General features: G+C 44.7%; 1 protein-coding gene across 1 annotated transcript; it reads left to right on the top strand.

The window, feature by feature from the left end:
- The first annotated feature begins 194 nt into the window (after positions 1-194).
- On the top strand, positions 195-20,017 carry scp2a (sterol carrier protein 2a). Its single transcript, XM_039004364.1, has 16 exons — positions 195-436; positions 1,271-1,325; positions 1,541-1,612; positions 2,150-2,281; positions 3,803-3,867; positions 4,780-4,906; positions 5,080-5,143; positions 5,276-5,362; positions 5,562-5,712; positions 5,807-5,954; positions 7,950-8,057; positions 11,197-11,350; positions 13,485-13,578; positions 14,020-14,149; positions 15,290-15,369; positions 19,879-20,017. The coding sequence occupies exons 1-16, from the start codon at positions 254-256 to the stop codon at positions 19,972-19,974; spliced, it is 1,746 nt and encodes a 581-aa protein (XP_038860292.1). The 5' UTR covers positions 195-253; the 3' UTR covers positions 19,975-20,017.
- The last annotated feature ends 92 nt before the right edge of the window (positions 20,018-20,109 follow it).

Raw genomic sequence — 20,109 nt, 5'->3', positions numbered from 1 at the left:
TCTCTGCCTGGAATGATCAGTATCAGAATGCATTGAGTAAATCTGAGGCACTCGGTCACAAGAAGTAGTGATGAAACTAATTTGCTCTTAAACAGTCAATAGTAAAACATCTCGCTAACGTTAGGTATTTGTCCAGAGTTCAGCCATTGTTTACACAACTGGACACACTTTCAAGTGACTTCATTAGGAAGTCACTGTATTGTGTAACGTTAGTATGGTTAAAGATAGCTAGCATCATCACAGGCAAGGAGTTATGCTGCGTTCACGTGCTCCACTGAAACTCCTTCGTAGTACTTTGACTTCTCAGTTCGGTGAACGGTTATCATCCGTATTGTCACTCTTCCCTCTTGGAAGCACTAACGTTAGTCTCAGCACAACAACCAGAATGGCTCCTCAAAAGAACAGAGTATTCGTCATTGGAGTGGGAATGACAAAGGTAAATCTTGCTATTGGTTATAAATGGTTGCATTTCGACTAGCATCCATGCTAGCTGGATTGCTATCTAGTATTGAAAGACTATTTAGCAAAGAGCTAGCTCGTTGTCCTTAGCTAGCTAACGTTACCTGTCATGTTGGTTAGTAGCATTTCCAAAAAACGTAGGTAGCTAAAGTAGCTTGTAATTTCTTTCGATATTTAACGTAGGCTAAACAACTATTGTTGGCTAAACATATAACTTAACGCGAGATTTAAGACTTGTCAGCTGTTCATGTTGGTGTTGCTAGCCAACTAGATAACTACAGTAACGTAGCTAATTTAGCTAGCTTTCAAGCTATGCTAGTTAGCTAACACGAAACATTGAATAACAACTATATTGGGCGAACAATGTTTACAATTGTATTGTAAAGTGTGGCTTGGAAATGTATTTGCTAGCTAGCTAAAATGAAATTGCCATACGTGGCATTTTAAAACCCCGTCTAATCTGAAAGTCCAATACTCCATGGTCATAGGCTAATTGTGCCAAGGTTCATGGATGCATTGCACACACCGATAGCTAGATAAACACTAGCTACATTGCATGCAGCAGAAGGACGTCCCTCCTGTACACACACACACACACACACACACACACACACACACACACACACACACACACACACACACACACACACACACACACGGGGGTTGTAAGCCATAGTACCGAGCAGTTTACGGGCGAAGTGCCTTGCTCAAGTACACAGCGGTCATGTTGACCCAGAGCTCTGTCTGTGTAGTAGTTGAACTGTTATCCCCAGTCTGATCCAGAACCCTCTCCTGTGTTTTGTCTTTGCAGTTTGAGAAGCCAGGAAAAGAAGACTTTGACTATCCCGACATGGCAAAGATAGCAGGTGGTTGTCATTTCATTTAATTACTGTACCTGTCCTGTACTTGCCAACCTTGCTACATTCACCTGGATACACCTTGAGCTATAGTCACCTGGATACTACCTGGTTATAATACCCTGTGTTGTACATGTCATATAATAGTCCCATTCTACATGCAACATTTTGAGTGATGCCCATTGTTCCCTGTTGTGTCTTATAATCATGTTCTTATGACTCAGGTGAGAGGGCCTTGTCTGATGCTGGAGTCCCCTACTCTGCCATACAGCAAGCCTGTGTGGGCTATGTGTATGGTAAGAGACTGTCATTGATTATAATGTTAACTGTCCGTTACTTAACAATATTTTTTTAGGCATATTAAATGCCCTGTGAGTTGCCTTCAAATTCAGTCCAAAAGTGCTGTAAGTGTCCATCTAGTAATACGCTATGATGTTGTATAGGCCTAGTAATAAGCTATGATGTTGTATAGGCCTAGTAATAAGCTATGATGTTGTATAGGCCTAGTAATAAGCTATGCTGTTGTATGGGCCTAGTAATAAGCTATGATGTTGTATAGGCCTAGTAATAAGCTATGATGTTGTATAGGCCTAGTAATAAGCTATGCTGTTGTATAGGCCTGTAAGATATTATAACACAACGCAATCCTTCACCTGAGCTGACCTGTGTCTGTGTCATGAAGAGAACTATCTAGTGATGAACTATTGCTTTTAAAACAAGATCACTTTAAAATGAGGTCATTTTGACATCTGTCTGTCCATCTGTGTATCTCGGGTGACTCCACTTGTGTTACTGTCAATGTAAATGACCATATTATTATCATTATTTTTCAGGTGACTCTACCTGTGGCCAGAGGGCCATCTACCACAGCCTTGGTCTGTCAGGGATCCCCATCATCAACGTCAACAACAACTGCTCCACAGGCTCCACTGCCCTGTTCATGGCCCGACAGCTAATCCAGGGAGGTGAGTGGGACTCGACCGTAGATATATTAATCATATCTGTGTTACACATACAGTACTCTATATATACAAAAGTATGTGGACACCCCTTGAAATTAGTGGATTAGGCCATTTCAGCCACACCCATTGCTGACAGGTGTATAAAATCGAGCACACAGTTGTTCAATCTCCATAGACAAACATTGGCAGTAGAATGTCATTACTAAAGAGCTCAGTGACTTTCAACGTGGCACTGTCATAGGATACCACCTTTCCAACAAGTCAGTTCGTAAAATTTCTGCCCTGCTAGAGCTGCCCCGGTCAACTGTAAGTGCTGTTATTGTGAAGTGGAAATGTCTAGGAGCAACAAAGGCTCTGCCGCGAAGTGGTAGACCACACAAGTTCACAGAACGGAACCGGCGGTTGCTGAAGCACGTAGCGAGTAAAAATCGTCTGTCCTCGGTTGCAACGCTCACTACTGAGTTACAAACTGCCTCTGGAAGCAATGTCAGCACAAGAACTGTTTGTCAGGAGCTTCATGAAATGGGTTTCCATGGCAGAGCAGCCGCACACAAGCCTAAGATCACCATGCGCAGTGCCAAGCTTCGGCTGGAGTGGTGTAAAGCTCGCCACCATTGGACTCTGGAGCAGTGGAAACACGTTTTCTGTAGTGATGAATCACGCTTCACCATCTGCTAGTCCGACAGACGAATCTGGGTTTGGCGGATGCCAGTAGAACGCTACCTGCCCAAACGCATAGTGCCAACTGCCAACTGTAAAGTTTGGTGGAGGAGGAATAATGGTCTGCGGTTGTTTTTCATGATTTGGGCTAGTCCCCTTAGTTCCAGTAAAGGGAAATCTTAACGTTACAGCATACAAGGATGTTCTAGACGATTCTGTGCTTCCAACTTTTTGGCAACAGTTTGGGGAAGGCTCTTTCCTGTTTCAGCATGACAATACCCCCGTGCACAAAGCGAGGTCCATACAGAAAAGGTTTGTTGAGATCGGTGTGGAAGAACTTGACTGGCCTGCACAGAGCCCTGACCTCATCCCCATCGAACACTTTTTGCGATGAATTGGAACGCCGACTGCAAGCCAGGCCTAATCGCCCAACATCAGTGCCTGACCTTACTAATGCTCTTGTGGCTGAATGGAAGCATGTCCCCGCAGCAGTGTTCCAACTTCTAGTAGAAAGCCTTCCCAGAAGAGTGGAGGCTGTTATAGCATCAAAGGGAGGACCAACTCCATATTAATGCACATGATTTCAGAATGAGATGTTCGAGGAGCAGGTGTGCCACATACTTTTCCCCCCTTCCCTGGACGTCATTGGATGGGACACAGAGAGGTGAGTGGGACTGAGAGAGAGGGGGGCAGGATTGATTCCTAGGACTAGGAGTCTTTCCCTGCTCTGGTCACATGTTCAGGACAAACTTCTGACCCTAGTGATGCCATGTCCTGGAAGCAAACTGAAGTAGGATGCATGCTCATCTACTATAATCCGTCTTATGCTGGACCTAAACATATGCCTTATTTTGCTGACTGTAGGTCTGGCTGACTGTACACTAGCCCTTGGCTTTGAAAAGATGGAGAGAGGCTCCTTGTCATCAAAGGTAAGACCAATTGTAGTACATGATCAGGACTAACCCAGTGTATTGTAGTACATGATCAGGACTAACCCAGTGTATTGTAGTACATGGACAGGACTAACCCGGTGTATTGTAGTTCATGATCAGGACTAACCCGGTGTATTGTAGTTCATGGACAGGACTAACCCGGTGTATTGTAGTTCATGATCAGGACTAACCCGGTGTATTGTAGTTCATGGACAGGACTAACCCGGTGTATTGTAGTTCATGGACAGGACTAACCCGGTGTATTGTAGTACATGATCAGGACTAACCCGGTGTATTGTAGTACATGATCAGGACTAACCCGGTGTATTGTAGTACATGATCAGGACTAACCCGGTGTATTGTAGTACATGGACAGGACTAACCCGGTGTATTGTAGTTCATGGACAGGACTAACCCGGTGTATTGTAGTACATGGACAGGACTAACCCGGTGTATTGTAGTACATGATCAGGACTAACCCGGTGTATTGTAGTTCATGATCAGGACTAACCCGGTGTATTGTAGTTCATGGACAGGACTAACCCGGTGTATTGTAGTTCATGATCAGGACTAACCCGGTGTATTGTAGTTCATGATCAGGACTAACCCGGTGTATTGTAGTACATGGACAGGACTAACCCGGTGTATTGTAGTACATGGACAGGACTAACCCGGTGTATTGTAGTACATGGATAGGACTAACCCGGTGTATTGTAGTACATGGACAGGACTAACCCGGTGTATTGTAGTACATGGACAGGACTAACCCGGTGTATTGTAGTACATGGACAGGACTAACCCGGTGTATTGTAGTACATGGATAGGACTAACCCGGTGTATTGTAGTACATGGACAGGACTAACCCGATGTATTGTAGTACATGATCAGGACTAACCCGGTGTATTGTAGTTCATGGACAGGACAAACCCCATGGACAAGCATATGGAGGTGATGTTCAACACATATGGGATGGCAGCAGCACCGGCAGCACCACAGATGTTTGGCAACGCCGGCAGAGAACACATGGAGAAATACGGTAAACATGATGGTGTGCGTGCACATGTGTACAGTACCTTATGAAGTGTGTTGTTGGTGTTGTTCTCAGCCTTTTCTTTCATCTGGATGATACACCATGTAGTGTGTGACTGTGGAACTCTGGGAAGTCTGTCATTGAATAGTTAAGTGTATTCATTCCCGGGACTCTTCCAGGTACTACACCAGAGCACTTTGCTAAAATCGCATGGAAGAACCACAAGCATTCCACCAACAACCCGTAAGACTGCAACCATCAACTCTTTAACACACAGAAGGCCTGGTCATTAGAAATGACCTTCTTTGACCAATCCAATGATCAATGTTTTCCTGCCACTGCATGACAAGTGTGCGTGTGTGTGTGTTTTAACAGGTACTCTCAGTTCCAGGATGAGTACAGTCTGGACCAGGTCAAACAGTCCAGGAAGGTGTTTGAGTTCCTTACTCTTCTCCAGTGTTGGTAAGGAGTCCCACTATCTCTCTGGGGCAGTGTTTCCCCTACCAGAGGATAGGCAGAGTGGGGAATCCCTCCCTAGAGTTTGACTTTATTTGATTACAATTAAACATTTTAGTGTTAAGGACCAGGGTGTTGCTTTGGGGCTTTTGCACTATGGCAGGAAAATAATATATGGGACACTAACACTGTCCCCCCCCCCCAGTCCTACCTCTGACGGTGCAGGGGCAGCTGTCCTGGCCAGTGAGGACTTTGTGAGGCGCCATGGTCTAGAGCACCAGGCGGTGGAGATCTTAGCCCAGGAGATGGTCACGGACCTCGCCACTACCTTCGACGACAATAGCTGCATGAAGATGGTGAGAGGGGACATAAAGCTGTTCAAAAGTATCCAACAACTTTTAAATGCAGAACAACAAAAAGATAGTGACTTATTGTGTCGTTTCCTGTTAGGTTGGATACGACATGACCTCCCTGGCAGCCAAGAAGTGTTTTGAGACAGCGGGTCTGAAACCCAGTGACGTCAATGTGATCGAGCTGCATGACTGTTTCTCTGCCAACGAGCTGATCACGTACGAGGCTCTGGGGCTGTGCCCAGAGGGTGAGTCTGACCCTACCACTCTACCGCCTATTTCTAGCCACATAAAAGTAGCATTTTTAACTCCATAGAATGTTTTTTTTATTTAAAAATGTTTTTTTTAAGAATGTTTTTTTTATGTAAAAAAAATATAGAATTGCTTTTTATTTGTTTTTCAATGTTTCTGATTTGTTCAGTTCAATGTTTTACTATAGTTGAATTATTCATATATTTTTTTGATTGAGAGGCCATCTGTGTCTTTGATCTCATGTCATACTCAGTCCAATTTGTAAGTCGCTCTGGATAAGAGCGTCTGCTAAATGACTTAAATGTAAATGTAAATACTCCTATCATACACGTAATGAATTTCACCCCCTGGCTGTGTTCCCTTAGCATTCTGAGTTTTACCCCCTGACTGTGTTCCCTTAGCATTCTGAGTTTCACCCCCTGGCTGTGTTCCCTTAGCATTCTGAGTTTTACCCCCCCTGGCTGTGTTCCCTTAGCATTCTGAGTTTTACCCCCCCCTGGCTGTGTTCCCTTAGCATTCTGAGTTTTACCCCCCCCCTGACTGTGTTCCCTTAGCATTCTGAGTTTTACCCCCCCCCCCTGACTGTGTTCCCTTAGCATTCTGAGTTTTACCCCCCCCCCTGACTGTGTTCCCTTAGCATTCTGAGTTTTACCCCCCCCCCCTAACTGTGTTCCCTTAGCATTCTGAGTTTTACCCCCCCCCCTGACTGTGTTCCCTTAGCATTCTGAGTTTTACCCCCTGGCTGTGTTCCCTTAGCATTCTGAGTTTTACCCCCCCCCTGACTGTGTTCCCTTAGCATTCTGAGTTTTACCCCCCCCTGGCTGTGTTCCCTTAGCATTCTGAGTTTTACCCCCCCCCCCTGACTGTGTTCCCTTAGCATTCTGAGTTTTATCCCCTGGCTGTGTTCCCTTAGCATTCTGAGTTTTACCCCCTGACTGTGTTCCCTTAGCATTCTGAGTTTCACCCCCTGGCTGTGTTCTCTTAGCATTCTGAGTTTCACCCCCTGGCTGTGTTCCCTTAGCATTCTGAGTTTTACCCCCCCCCCCCCCCCCTGGCTGTGTTCCCTTAGCATTCTGAGTTTTACCCCCTGGCTGTGTTCTCTTAGCATTCTGAGTTTCACCCCCTGGCTGTGTTCCCTTAGCATTCTGAGTTTTACCCCCCCCCCCCCCCCCTGGCTGTGTTCCCTTAGCATTCTGAGTTTTACCCCCTGACTGTGTTCCCTTAGCATTCTGAGTTTTACCCCCCCTGACTGTGTTCCCTTAGCATTCTGAGTTTTACCCCCCCCCCTGGCTGTGTTCCCTTAGCATTTTGAGTTTTACCCCCCCCCCCCCGGCTGTGTTCCCTTAGCATTCTGAGTTTTACCCCCCCCCCCCCCCCGGCTGTGTTCCCTTAGCATTCTGAGTTTTACCCCCCCCCCCCCCCGGCTGTGTTCCCTTAGCATTCTGAGTTTCACCCCCTGGCTGTGTTCTCTTAGCATTCTGAGTTTTACCCCCCCCCCCCCCTGGCTGTGTTCCCTTAGCATTCTGAGTTTTACTCCCCCCCCCCCCCCCCCCCCCCCCCCCCCGGCTGTGTACCCTTAGCATTCTGAGTTTTACCCCCCCCCCCCTGGCTGTGTTCCCTTAGCATTCTGAGTTTTACCCCCCCCTCCTGGCTGTGTTCCCTTAGCATTCTGAGTTTTACCCCCCCCCCCCCCCCCCCCCCGGCTGTGTTCCCTTTAGCATTCTGAGTTTTACCCCCCCCCCCCGGCTGTGTTCCCTTAGCATTCTGAGTTTCACCCCCTGACTGTGTTCTCTTAGCATTCTGAGTTTCACCCCCTGGCTGTGTTCTCTTAGCATTCTGAGTTTTACCCCCTGACTGTGTTCTCTTAGCATTCTGTCCTGTTTTACCTTTGTACCACACTTTGTGAATGTCTACCTGTAGGCCAACATGAAAAGCGCTTTAAAGATCAAAGGTATTATATTATTTAATGTATCACTGTTCTATGTTCCTAGGTAAGGCTGGAGAGCTGATAGACAGAGGAGACAACACGTACGGAGGCCAGTGGGTGGTCAACCCCAGCGGAGGACTCATCTCTAAAGGACACCCTCTGGGAGCCACAGGTAATAACATCTATGACCAAGTGACCTCTAACCCCTGACCCCTCTCGTCAGCACAAACACCTGCTGCTGACCCCATAACCCCTGACCTCGTAACCCTTGACCCCTCTATGAGCTACAGGTAAACAACACCAACCATCTCCTGCTGACCCAGTGACTTCATCATCCTCTTAATCCAACAACTAATTTTGTATGCAACAAATTAATGTTGAAAAAGCTACATTATAGATTAAGATGGATTCTGAATGTGTGATGTGACTGTCATGACCACCAGAGGGCAGTAGTCTCCTGAGAAAGTCAGTAACTCCCACATCCACGCTTTGCCTGTAACACACAGACAGGATGTGACATCCTGAGTAGTCCCAGGAGGATATTGAACTATGCTACGTGCTGGGTTGATTCCTGTCTCTAACTTCTTGCCCTTTGTGCTGTTGTCTTTGCCAAATAATGTTTGTACCATGTTTTGTTGCTACCATGCTGTGTAGTCATGTGTTGCTGCCTTGCTATGTTGTTGTCTTTGCTATGTTGTTGTCTTAGGTCTCTCTTTATGTAGTGTTGTCTCTCTTGTTGTGGATCTCCATTAACTACCTTGTTCAGGGACAGAACGACAGATTTTTACCTTGTCAGCTCAGGGATTCGATCCAGCAGCCTTTCGGTTACTGTCCCAACGCTCTAACCACTAGGCTACCTGCCGCCCCATGTTTAGGCAAGCCTATGTTAGTTCAGAAGTAAAATGTTGCTTAACAAATCACATAAGTTACATGGACTCACTCTGTGTGAAATAATAGGAGTTGACCGGATTTTTTAATAACTACCCCTTCCTCTGTCCCCCATACAACATCTGTAAGATCCCTCAGTCAAGTATTGAATTTCAAGCACAGATTCAGCTACATTTTTAACTACTATTTATGCTGTGGATGATGTATTAAACCACCCAGATACAAAGATACAGTCGTCCTTCTGAACTGAGCTGCAGGACAGGAAGGAAACTGGGTTGTCACCATGAGGCCATTGTGGATTTTTAAAACTGCTACAGAGTTCAATGTCTGTAATGGGAGAAAACTGAGGATGGATCAACAACATTGTAGTGACTCCACAATAATGACCTAAATGACAGAGTGAAAAGAAGAATAAAAATATACAGAATATAAATATTCCAAAACATGCATATGTATGCAACCAGGCACTAAAGTAATACAGCAAAGGAATATACGTTTTGGCCTAAATGCGAAGCCTAATGTTTGGGGTAAATCCAACACATCACTGAGTAACTGCCTCCTTTATTTCCAAGCATGTTGGTGGCTGCATCATGGTATGGGTATGCTTGACATTGGCAAAGACTGGGGAGTTTTTCAGGATGAAAAGAAACGGAATGTAGCTAAGCACAGGCAAAATCCTACAGGAAAACCTGGTTCAGTCTGCTTTCCACCAGACACTGGGAGACGTTCATCTTTCAGCACGACAATAACCTACAACACAAAGCCACAATTATGCTGGAGCTGCTTACCAAGAAGACAGTGAAGTGTCCTGAGTGGCCAAGTAACAGGTTTGTATTAAATCTGCATAAGAATCTATGGCAAGACTTGAAAATTGCTGTCTAGCCATGATCCCCAACATCTTGACAGAGCTTGAAGAATTTTGAAAAGAATAAAGGGCAAATATAGTACACTGCAAATGTGCAAAGCTGTTATGAGACTTACCCAGAGTGACTCACAGCTGTAAAGGCGTTTCTAACATGTATTGACTCAGGTTTTGAATACTTATATAATGAAGAGGATTGTATGTAGATTGTTGACAAAAAAAATGACAATTGAATCCACTTTAATCCCACTTTGTAACACAAGGGAGTTGTAGACTTTCTATAGCCACTGTACTCTATTTATTAAGGACCCCCGTTAGTTCCTGCCAAGGCAGTAGCTACTATTCCTGGGGTTTATTAAGGATCCCCATTAGTTCCTGCCAAGGCAGCAGCTACTCTTCCTGGGGTTTATTATGGATCCCCATTAGTTCCTGCCAAGGCAGCAGCTACTCTTCCTGGGGTTTATTAAGGATCCCCATTAGTTCCTGTCAAGGCAGCAGCTACTCTTCCTGAAGTTTATTAAGGATCCCCATTAGTTCCTGCCAATGCAGCAGCTACTCTTCCTGGGGTTTATTATATGCTGGAACGCTAACCTAGGAGTCACGGCCAGCAAGATTAGGGAGGGGTGTTAACTTGTCACCCTTTGATGTGGCAGGCAAGAGTTGATGGAAATTAAGTGCATTGGAATCGGAGAGGATTATAAATGTCTGTAATGGAGGCCCTATGTAGTAATTTTTCAATGTAGAAATTAGAAAAGCAAAATGGAAGGTCGTTGTGTTTTTATAGGGCCAGCGATGTGTTGTGTCAGGGACCTAGGGTTATTTTTAATTTGTGAAATGACATCCTGCCTCAGCCACACTGGGTTCAAATGCCTGTTGTCCATCTGGTTAGATTTAGCAATCCAGCATTAGCACTTACAGGCTTTGTGCGTGTGCGCGCGTGCGTGTGTGCTCGCGGAAGGAAGGAAGGACAAACAGGAAATCCCCAAATCTATGATAGGAAATCAATCTGTTAATTGAGACCTTTCAAATATGAAGACTTTTGAAATATAAAATGTTCATACATGTGATGTTCAGTTTGTTGTCCAAGTAGATATTACAGTAGGCTTTCCAATCCCTCTGGTTGTTAGCATGATGACTTTCTTATATAACGCCTATATAGCTGTAGAGTGCGTTGACCTGTGATTTTGTAAGTTCTGGCCCAGTTTTCTGATCTCACAGACATCCTAGAGCGCTATCTCTCTGTGGTGTATTACTCCGGTCTGGTTCAGTATTAACCTCCCCTCTCTGTAGTTGATGTGTCAGGTCTGGCCCAGTGTTCTGACCTCTCTCTCTCTCATTTTGTTCTTGTTGATTACTCTGGTCTGGCTGAGCGTTCTGATCTCTGGGATTGACTCAGTGCATTGACCCTATTGGTTTCTGTTATTGCTCAGGTCTGCTCTATTGTGTTGGCCTTAATTTCTCTCTGTGGTTGATTAGTCAGGTCTGGCACAGTGTTCTGATCTGATCTCTCTCTGTATGTGTCATTGACCTCCCCGCTCTCTCTCTCTCTCTGCTTGCTCAGGTCTGGCCCAGTGTGCGGAGCTGTGCTGGCAGCTGAGAGGCCAGGCTGAGAGGAGGCAGGTCCCGGGGGCGAAGGTGGCCCTACAGCACAACATCGGCCTGGGAGGAGCTGTGGTCGTCACTCTCTACAGGATGGGGTTCCCTCAGGACGCCAGGTGAGTTTATCTGCCTGCCAACTTACTAATTAACTGACTAGGTGAGAAACACACAACTGAGGTGATTTACCAAATAACTAAATAACTAGGCTTCATCTCTAAGATCCTTGCAGAAATCGTATGTTTAAAATAATAGAAAACACTTTTGGGGGGGGGGGGGCAATTCCATGGTAACGGAATTACGCTGAGACTCAGATTTCTCACTTTAAAATGTACAATAAATAAAACAATTTCTTTCCATGTTTAACAAACCGTACAACTCTATGCACAAGGACTACTTAGAACAATTTCCACAGAAAATGTTACAAAAACACAGATACAAAGCCTGGTAACAAAATACAACTTTTCCAGTAAATGTTTTTATAGAAACAATTGACTGTGTAAATTGTTCAAAGTAGTCATTGTGCATAGAGTTGTTTGGTTTATTAAACGTTGAAATCAATGTTCAATTGATCAAAGTGACAAATCAGAGTCTGTGTAATTCGGTGTAATTCGGTGAATGAGGAATTGCCCCGAGGCAAGGTTGAAATGGCTGTGTTACAGTATCTCTTCAGGCCTACGTCTTCAAGTCATTGTTTGAACTGGGTAACGTGGTTCTTATCTCAACACTGTTTTTCACGGTATTGAATTGGCTTCAAAGATATAGTTGGCGGGCATTGTTCACAATCTTGTTGCTTCTCTGTGTGATAGTTGTTGTTAATATTTGGAGGTAAAATGGGAGCATTCCTCACAACTCTAATCCTCTATACTGCACCAAACCCATATTTTGTAAAAAGTTCCTAATAACTGAGAAAGCAAACATTCTCTCTCTCTTTCAAACAACACACACACACACACACACACACACACACACACACACACACACACACACACACACACACACACACAGCAACAACAACATGGAACTACACACCTACATGTCTTTTATCCACCTGTTCTTTCTCCTGAGTGACAGGCTATAGAATAACACTTGATATTCAGATAAATAATATACCTGTCGTTCAGTCTACCTGATGTGTAGGTAGACAGACCTGTCGTTCAGTCTACCTGATGTGTAGGTAGACAGACATGTCGTTCAGTCTACCTGATGTGTAGGTAGACAGACCTGTCGTTCAGTCTACCTGATGTGTAGGTAGGCAGACCTGTCGTTCAGTCTACCTGATGTGTAGGTAGACAGACCTGTCGTTCAGTCTACCTGATGTGTAGGTAGACAGACCTGTCGTTCAGTCTACCTGATGTGTAGGTAGGCAGACCTGTCGTTCAGTCTACCTGATGTGTAGGTAGACAGACCTGTCGTTCAGCCAGCTCACTCACTCACTCACTGAATGTACCAATGTTGAATGTTGAAAGTGGTTTCATCAAAGACTATTATTGTGTGTATCAAAAGAAGTGGACCGAATAGGGTTTTGTTTGGGACGTGGCCACAGCATGTACTTTAACCTTCTGTGTTGGAACAGATTAAGTGAAGATACTGTAGTATGGCCTTGAACCATACTCCTTTCAACATTGGTACACACACACACACACACACACACACACACACACACACACACACATTTGCACGCATACTCAAACAAGCGCACACACGTTTACTTTATGACTGTCCTTCAATGATGATGTTGTGCGTGCACACACACACACACACACACACACACACACACACACACACGTTTTTCCTAGCCTGTCTTTTCTCTCAGAGAACGCACTCTAACTGAAGCCGTGTTCTGTTCCTGTGTGAGGAGAACGCACTCTAACTGAAGCCGTGTTCTGTTACTGTGTGAGGAGAACGCACTCTAACTGAAGCCGTGTTCTGTTCCTGTGTGAGGAGAACGCACTCTAACTGAAGCCGTGTTCTGTTCCTGTGTGAGGAGAACGCACTCTAACTGAAGCCGTGTTCTGTTCCTGTGTGAGGAGAACGCACTCTAACTGAAGCCGTGTTCTGTTCCTGTGTGAGGAGAACGCACTCTAACTGAAGCCGTGTTCTGTTCCTGTGTGAGGAGAACGCACTCTAACTGAAGCCGTGCTCTGTTCCTGTGTGAGGAGAACGCACTCTAACTGAAGCCGTGTTCTGTTCCTGTGTGAGGAGAACGCACTCTAACTGAAGCCGTGTTCTGTTCCTGTGTGTGTTTTCTAGGTCCCAGATAGCGGCTGTCCCCACCAGAGCAGAACGTCTGGAGGGCTTCAGAGTCTATTCTGTCTTCCAGGAGATAGAGAAGAAACTACACGAGGTACACCACCTGGACAAACTAAATTCCTATTCATCATTTATATCCTTCTATACAAAGTCCAAATGTATTCATGTTCTGTGTGGGCGCTGACGACTGCTTACCTCCGTCTCACTCTGCAGTGTCATTGCTGCTTGTTGTCACATAAATTAAGTGCCACATTTGAATGTTATTTAACAAAGCTTTTTGTATTATAATAATGACTTTATAAGGTTGTCTCTGTTTAATAGTTTGTCACCAGAGACCAATGTCAAGGTAGTCTCAGAACCCAGTACCACTAGCTAGCTACGTGATTTATGGAGTCCGTCACCCTCGTATATATTTAGGTAACTTTAACCCGACGTTAGCCTCCGCTGCCACATTAGCCTAACACAACCCAACAGAACGCAGAGCCATAACAGTCCATCTCTCTCTGCTCTGATGTCACATTGGGTTTGTCTGCAGGAAGGAGTAGACGTTGTGAAGAAGATTGGAGGAGTTTTTGCCTTCAAGGTGACAGATGGACCAGAGGGGAAAGACGCTCTGTGGGTCGTAGACGCCAAGAATGGACAAGGCTCCGTGAGCAACGACGCTGGTGTGTGTGTGTGTGTGTGTGTGTGTGTGTGTGTGTGTGTGTGTGTGTGTGTGTGTGTGTGTGTGTGGTGTGTGTGTGTGTGTGTGTGTGTGTGTGTGTGTCATCAGAATATCTGGTCTTTGTGTTTTGACAATGTTGAGTGTTTTTATCAGTGTGAGCATTAGAGGACTTGGAGGAGATCGATGATCTTGGCTGAGATTCTGACATATTAGATTTCCTTACAAAAAAACAGAACGACTGTCCGTCTGAGGAGATGGTTGTCTGCAGAATATAAATGACTGAAGGATGGGCGGTCTGTCTTCTGAGAGAGCAGCTCTGTAATGCAAAAGATAAAGAAGGATTTTAATCAAACGCCAAACACACACTTTTTGAATTGTTCCTTTAGAAAACACACACACACACACACACACACACACACACACACACACACACACACACACACACACACACACACACACACACACACAGAGAGAACTTTTAAATTGCTTCCATTATGGCTGTCTGGAGCAATGTCCTGTTCTTCCACTCAGCTCTGTTGAAAAACCTTTTGAAACTTGGCCTTCCTCTGAGCCGTTCCTGTTATCAAACCTATCTCACTTGTTAGGACGTTGTATAGAAAGCACATATTCCCTATATGGAGCACTACTGTTGACCAGAGCACTATGGAGTGGCATTTGGGACATTGTCCCAATAGTACGTTGAATGGTCTCTGAAGAGCAGCGAACATTTCATAAAAGCAACTTCCGTGGCAGGTGTGTGAAGTAGAGCACAGCACAGTACACTTCATCCTGTCCCTGGTACTGGAATGACAACTTGTTCCCTTCTTAACCACATGGACAGTAGTCTTATGTTATTTAACCATGAATAGCGCAGTCCCAATGATTATGGTGTTGGGCATTTAAGTTAACATGATGTCAAGGTTCCCATGTATTTTGCAGTATATAGTTGATTGGATTCTCGAACGGTTCCGATCAACAAGAAACTGAAGATGGGGGAGAAACTATAGAGCATACTTCCTCTTTTTCTGTTCGTAACAGCGTCATTCTACAAAATCGTGCCTTTTGCGTCCCTTTTGATATTTTAAGTAGAAATTGTGCACCAAAGTTTAACCTCTGTTATTTTATTCTCTCCTCCATTCAGATAAGAAGGCTGACTGCACTATCACCATGGGAGATGAAGACTTAATGAAGCTGATGACAGGCAAGATGAATCCACAGACGGTGAGTCCTTAAAACAACAATGAATAAGGCTGTGTCCCAAATGGCACCATATTCCCTATATAGTGCACAGCCTTTTTATCAGAGCTCTATGCTAATAGGGTGCCATTTTGGATGAAGCCCAATACTATTGTCCTCTTGTTCAGTTTTTATACACATTTATACAAAATATAAAAACAGAAATACCTTATTTACATAAGTATTCAGACCCTTTGCTATGAGACTCGAAATTGAGCTCAGGTGCATCCTGTTCCTATTGGGGCGAATGTTCACCTTACAGCAGGGAAACGACCCTAAGCACACAGCCAAGACAACACAGGAGTGGCTTTGGGACAAGTCTCTGAATGTTCTTGAGTGGCCCAGCCAGAGCCCAGACTTGAACCTGATTGAACATCTCTGGAGAGACCTGAAAATAGCTGTGCAGCAAAGCTCCCCATCCAACCTGACAGAGCTTGAGAGGATCTGCAGAAAAGAAAGGGAGAAACTCCACAAATACATGCACTATGCCAAGCTTGTAGCATCATACCCAAGAAGATTTGAGGCTGTAATCGCTGCCAAAGGTCCTTCAACAAAGTACTGAGTAAATGGTCTGAATACTTAGTAAATGTGATATTTCCGTTTTTGATTTTGTATACATTGTAGAAATAAGGCTGTAATGTAACAAAATGTTTAAAAAAGTCAAGGGGTCTGAATAGTTTCCGAATGCACTGTATTATACAGTAAAGTGAATCTCTGTCTCATTGATGGAGACCAGTCATTTCATTTCAATATCTTTAATATTGAGATTCTTCACTCACTTTTAGTCCAAATTAGGCTTGGGCAGTATACCGGGGTATTTGGAAAAAGCCACGGCATGGTTTTTCAATACCTTCATCTATTTATTTTAAGTTTTTTAATAAATGTGAATATTTGTAGCTACTTTTCAAGTTAATACCTGCAGTGAACTTGTGCAATGCATTAGCAGATAAAACAGATTGCGTTCTTCATTTCACTTGTCACATTATTTTACATTATGAAGCTTACCATTGTTAGGTTCTGACAACTAGGAAAAGCTCAAACCAAGTTTATTCACCCACTGAGTCAAACAGCTGCAAAAACATGTTTAAACAAGCACATATATTTATACCCTCCTACTAGGAGGAGTCAACTCCTTGTACATATAGACAGCCAACACATCTCTGTTGCTATTCAGGAACTTAATTAGTTCCTCTCACTGGTTTAGTCATGGCCCTGCCTCCTGTTAGAACCTTTGTGGGCGTGTAAGTATATGTGTGTAACAGGACTGTTCCTTCTCACTTCATCTGACCTGACCTTGGGCTGAATTACTCACTCCTCCCTACTCCACAGTCCTACCTTATCAGTGACTGAAACCAGACTTTTGCCCTTTGCCTCTCTCCATAGGATCCATGAGATAACATGTTTGACAGAATGCAAACTTCCTGCCTCCCCCTTGTCTTACTCAGTAACTTTCCATACACCTAGTTCTCATCCAGTTCTTAATATATACATCATTAAATGTAAAGGAATCAATCAATTCTAGTATCGTAACATGAATAAGTGTATTTCATTCTAGAATCCTACACCGTACTTCCCCAAAAGAGTTGAGCCAGTCATGTGTTTGTTTGTAAATAGCACAACAGGAGAATAAAGATTTTTTTTTAAATAAAGTTTTTCAATTTACCCTATATTTAACTAGACCAATAATTATTTACAATGACGGCCTACACCGGCCAAACACGTACGACGCTGGGCCAGTTCTGCGCCTGGAGAAAGCGAGCTGGTGAGTCCATAGCATTCAATATTTATCGGCAAGTCATTTCCGGCACACATTAGGTGGTGATTTGCACAATTGCTCTCCTTCACATTCACATTCACAGTCTGAATTTTTTTTTAAATTCTGCATTCTGGTAATATAGGCTAAATGGGCTTTTCTTGCATTTTTTGCGCCCCCGTGGTGGGCTATGCCGGTAATACCGTAAATCCTGGGATAAGAAGGACTGTATGACAATATGAATGTAGCCCACCAAGCCTAGTGCAAATTGAGTTCCTCAGGAGAGGCAGATGGTTACATAGATGCATAGAGATCAGCTTTTATGAATCTTGTAAGTATTTTTGTATTAATTCAACAACAAAAAATATTCATTTGATATTGATCAAAATTACCAAAGCGAGCGAAGCCCGATCTTAAGTAGGATGCCAAATCTGATTTGATTGTTTTCTAAAAATAGGTTTGGAAATTGGCCAGTGTAATGAGATTAGTCCTTGTCCAGAATGCATTCTGTTATGCCATAGGGTGGGTCTCCTCTCTCTCTCTCTCTCTCTCTCTCTCTCTCTCTCTCACTCACTCACTCACTCACTCACTCACTCACTCACTCACTCACTCACTCACTCACTCACTCACTCACTCACTCACTCACTCACTCACTCACTCACTCACTCACTCACTCACTCACTCACTCACTCACTCACTCACTCACTCACTCACTCAACCCTTCCCTCCTCTCCCCTAAGAAATAAATGTTTAGTCAAGGCCTTCAGATGTACTAAGGGCATCAGCCCCTTGTCTGTTCATGGACATTGACCCTGGACATAAGGGACATAGTCTGACAACGCCCACAGACCAAGGACAATTCACTCAACATGTAACAGACAGGGAGAGAAAAATCAATTGATTTTGATTACATGCATTGATTACATACACACACACACACACACACACACACACACACACACACACACACACACACAAAAGAAATGGAATGAGTATGTTTACCTACTTCAGCAAACAGTGTGGGTGTCCTCAAGCACTTAATCACCCCAAAGTGTTCAAAATCAGAGGTCAAGTGGTGCCAGGTGCCACAGGGAAAGGCCAGGTGTGGTCTCAGACCTCTGTTAGGAACCCAGTTGCCACAGGGAAAGGCCAGGTGTGGTCTCAGACCTCTGTTAGGAACCCAGTTGCCACAGGGAAAGGCCGGGTGTGGTCTCAGACCTCTGTTAGGAACCCAGGTACCACAGGGAAAGGCCAGGTGTGGTCTCAGACCTGTTAGGAACCCAGTTGCCACAGGGAAAGGCCAGGTGTGGTCTCAGACCTCTGTTAGGAACCCAGTTGCCACAGGGAAAGGCCAGGTGTGGTCTCAGAACTCTGTTAGGAACCCAGGTACCACAGGGAAAGGCCGGGTGTGGTCTCAGACCTCTGTTAGGAACCCAGTTGCCACAGGGAAAGGCCAGGTGTGGTCCCAGACCTCTGTTAGGAACCCAGGTACCACAGGGAAAGGCCGGGTGTGGTCTCAGACCTCTGTTAGGAACCCAGTTGCCACAGGGAAAGGCCGGGTGTGGTCTCAGACCTCTGTTAGGAACCCAGGTACCACAGGGAAAGGCCAGGTGTGGTCTCAGACCTCTGTTAGGAACCCAGGTACCACAGGGAAAGGCCAGGTGTGGTCTCAGACCTCTGTTAGGAACCCAGGTACCACAGGGAAAGGCCGGGTGTGGTCTCAGACCTGTTAGGAACCCAGTTGCCACAGGGGCCAGATTTGGCCAGGTGTGGTTTCAGACCTCCGTTCAGATATAAAGGACTTCAAAGACCTGAGAGCGATGAGATTTATTGTTATTGAACTAACATCGTCCCCAGGTTGGCTGGAGGACCAGACTATAACTGATTCCCATGATCCATTTTCTGACGTTGAGGAGAAAGGGAGATGACACAGCAGGGAAATGTAGATTTTTACCATGGTGACATTTTCAGCAGGTGGACGTTTTCCAATCCAACTTTTCGCAATTGAGACAAAAGTAATACAAAGGGAGGAGAAATTCAACAGGGAAGAATGTGATTAATGATAGTGGATGTTTTTGGGTGATTTTTCCTGGCTAAATCTAGGCCCACTTCCCATCCACACATTGATTCATTTGGTTTAATTGATCCTTTCAGCAACACTGAACTCAGTCCTTTGGGTTTTCCCTTCCTTCGTTTACCCAAAGGAAAGAGAAACCTTCACACTGCTCTTCTTAGTGTCACTTATTTTATTCAAGCTTATGTGTCGGACTCTTAGTCTTCGTCAGAGCTTTTATTTTTGAGAGTCAGCATCAGCGAGCAGAATTGAAGAAGTTGGGGATTTTTTGTTGTTGAATTTAACCTTTATTTAACCACGAAAGACACTTGAGGTTAGAAACCTCTTTTTGTACCATTTAACAGACATCATACACATACTTCCTCAAGGATGAATCCTGCAATGTTATGGTTGTTTTTTGGGTTTGGCATGCCTCCAGTTGGTTCATGTCAGAGCAGAGCCGTTCCCTGGCTGCAAGCTGTCACCCTGACCAACACTGACACTGCCAGCCCCTCCCGCTCTCTCTTTCTCTCTCCCCCGTGTCCCAGTTTTCAATGAACTGTGTTAATCCTGCAACTGGGTAATCTGAACCCTTTAAACCTTGGAGCCTGAGCAGTAGTTGACTTTCCTATGTTTTAACCCATTCTCCTCTGATTTATAATTTCTCTCCCCTACCTGTCCGCTGCAGGCATTCTTCCAGGGCAAGCTGAAGATCGCAGGAAACATGGGCATGGCCATGAAGCTTCAGAGTCTGCAGCTGGTGCCAGCCAAAGCCAAGCTGTGATTGGCTGATAGACCCTCAGCTCTGGAACTCCTGCCATATGTAGCAGTTATGCACATTCTCTCACCCCTCACCCCTCCTCTCACCCCTCCTTTCACCTCTCTAACCTCTCTCACTCCTCTCACCTCTCGCTCACCT

The sequence above is a fragment of the Salvelinus namaycush genome, chromosome 11 (assembly GCF_016432855.1).
Source record: "Salvelinus namaycush isolate Seneca chromosome 11, SaNama_1.0, whole genome shotgun sequence".
Taxonomy (NCBI): Eukaryota; Metazoa; Chordata; class Actinopteri; order Salmoniformes; family Salmonidae; genus Salvelinus; species Salvelinus namaycush.
The sequence above is the reverse complement of the archived record's forward strand: the minus strand, read 5'-3'. Positions and strand labels throughout refer to the sequence as shown.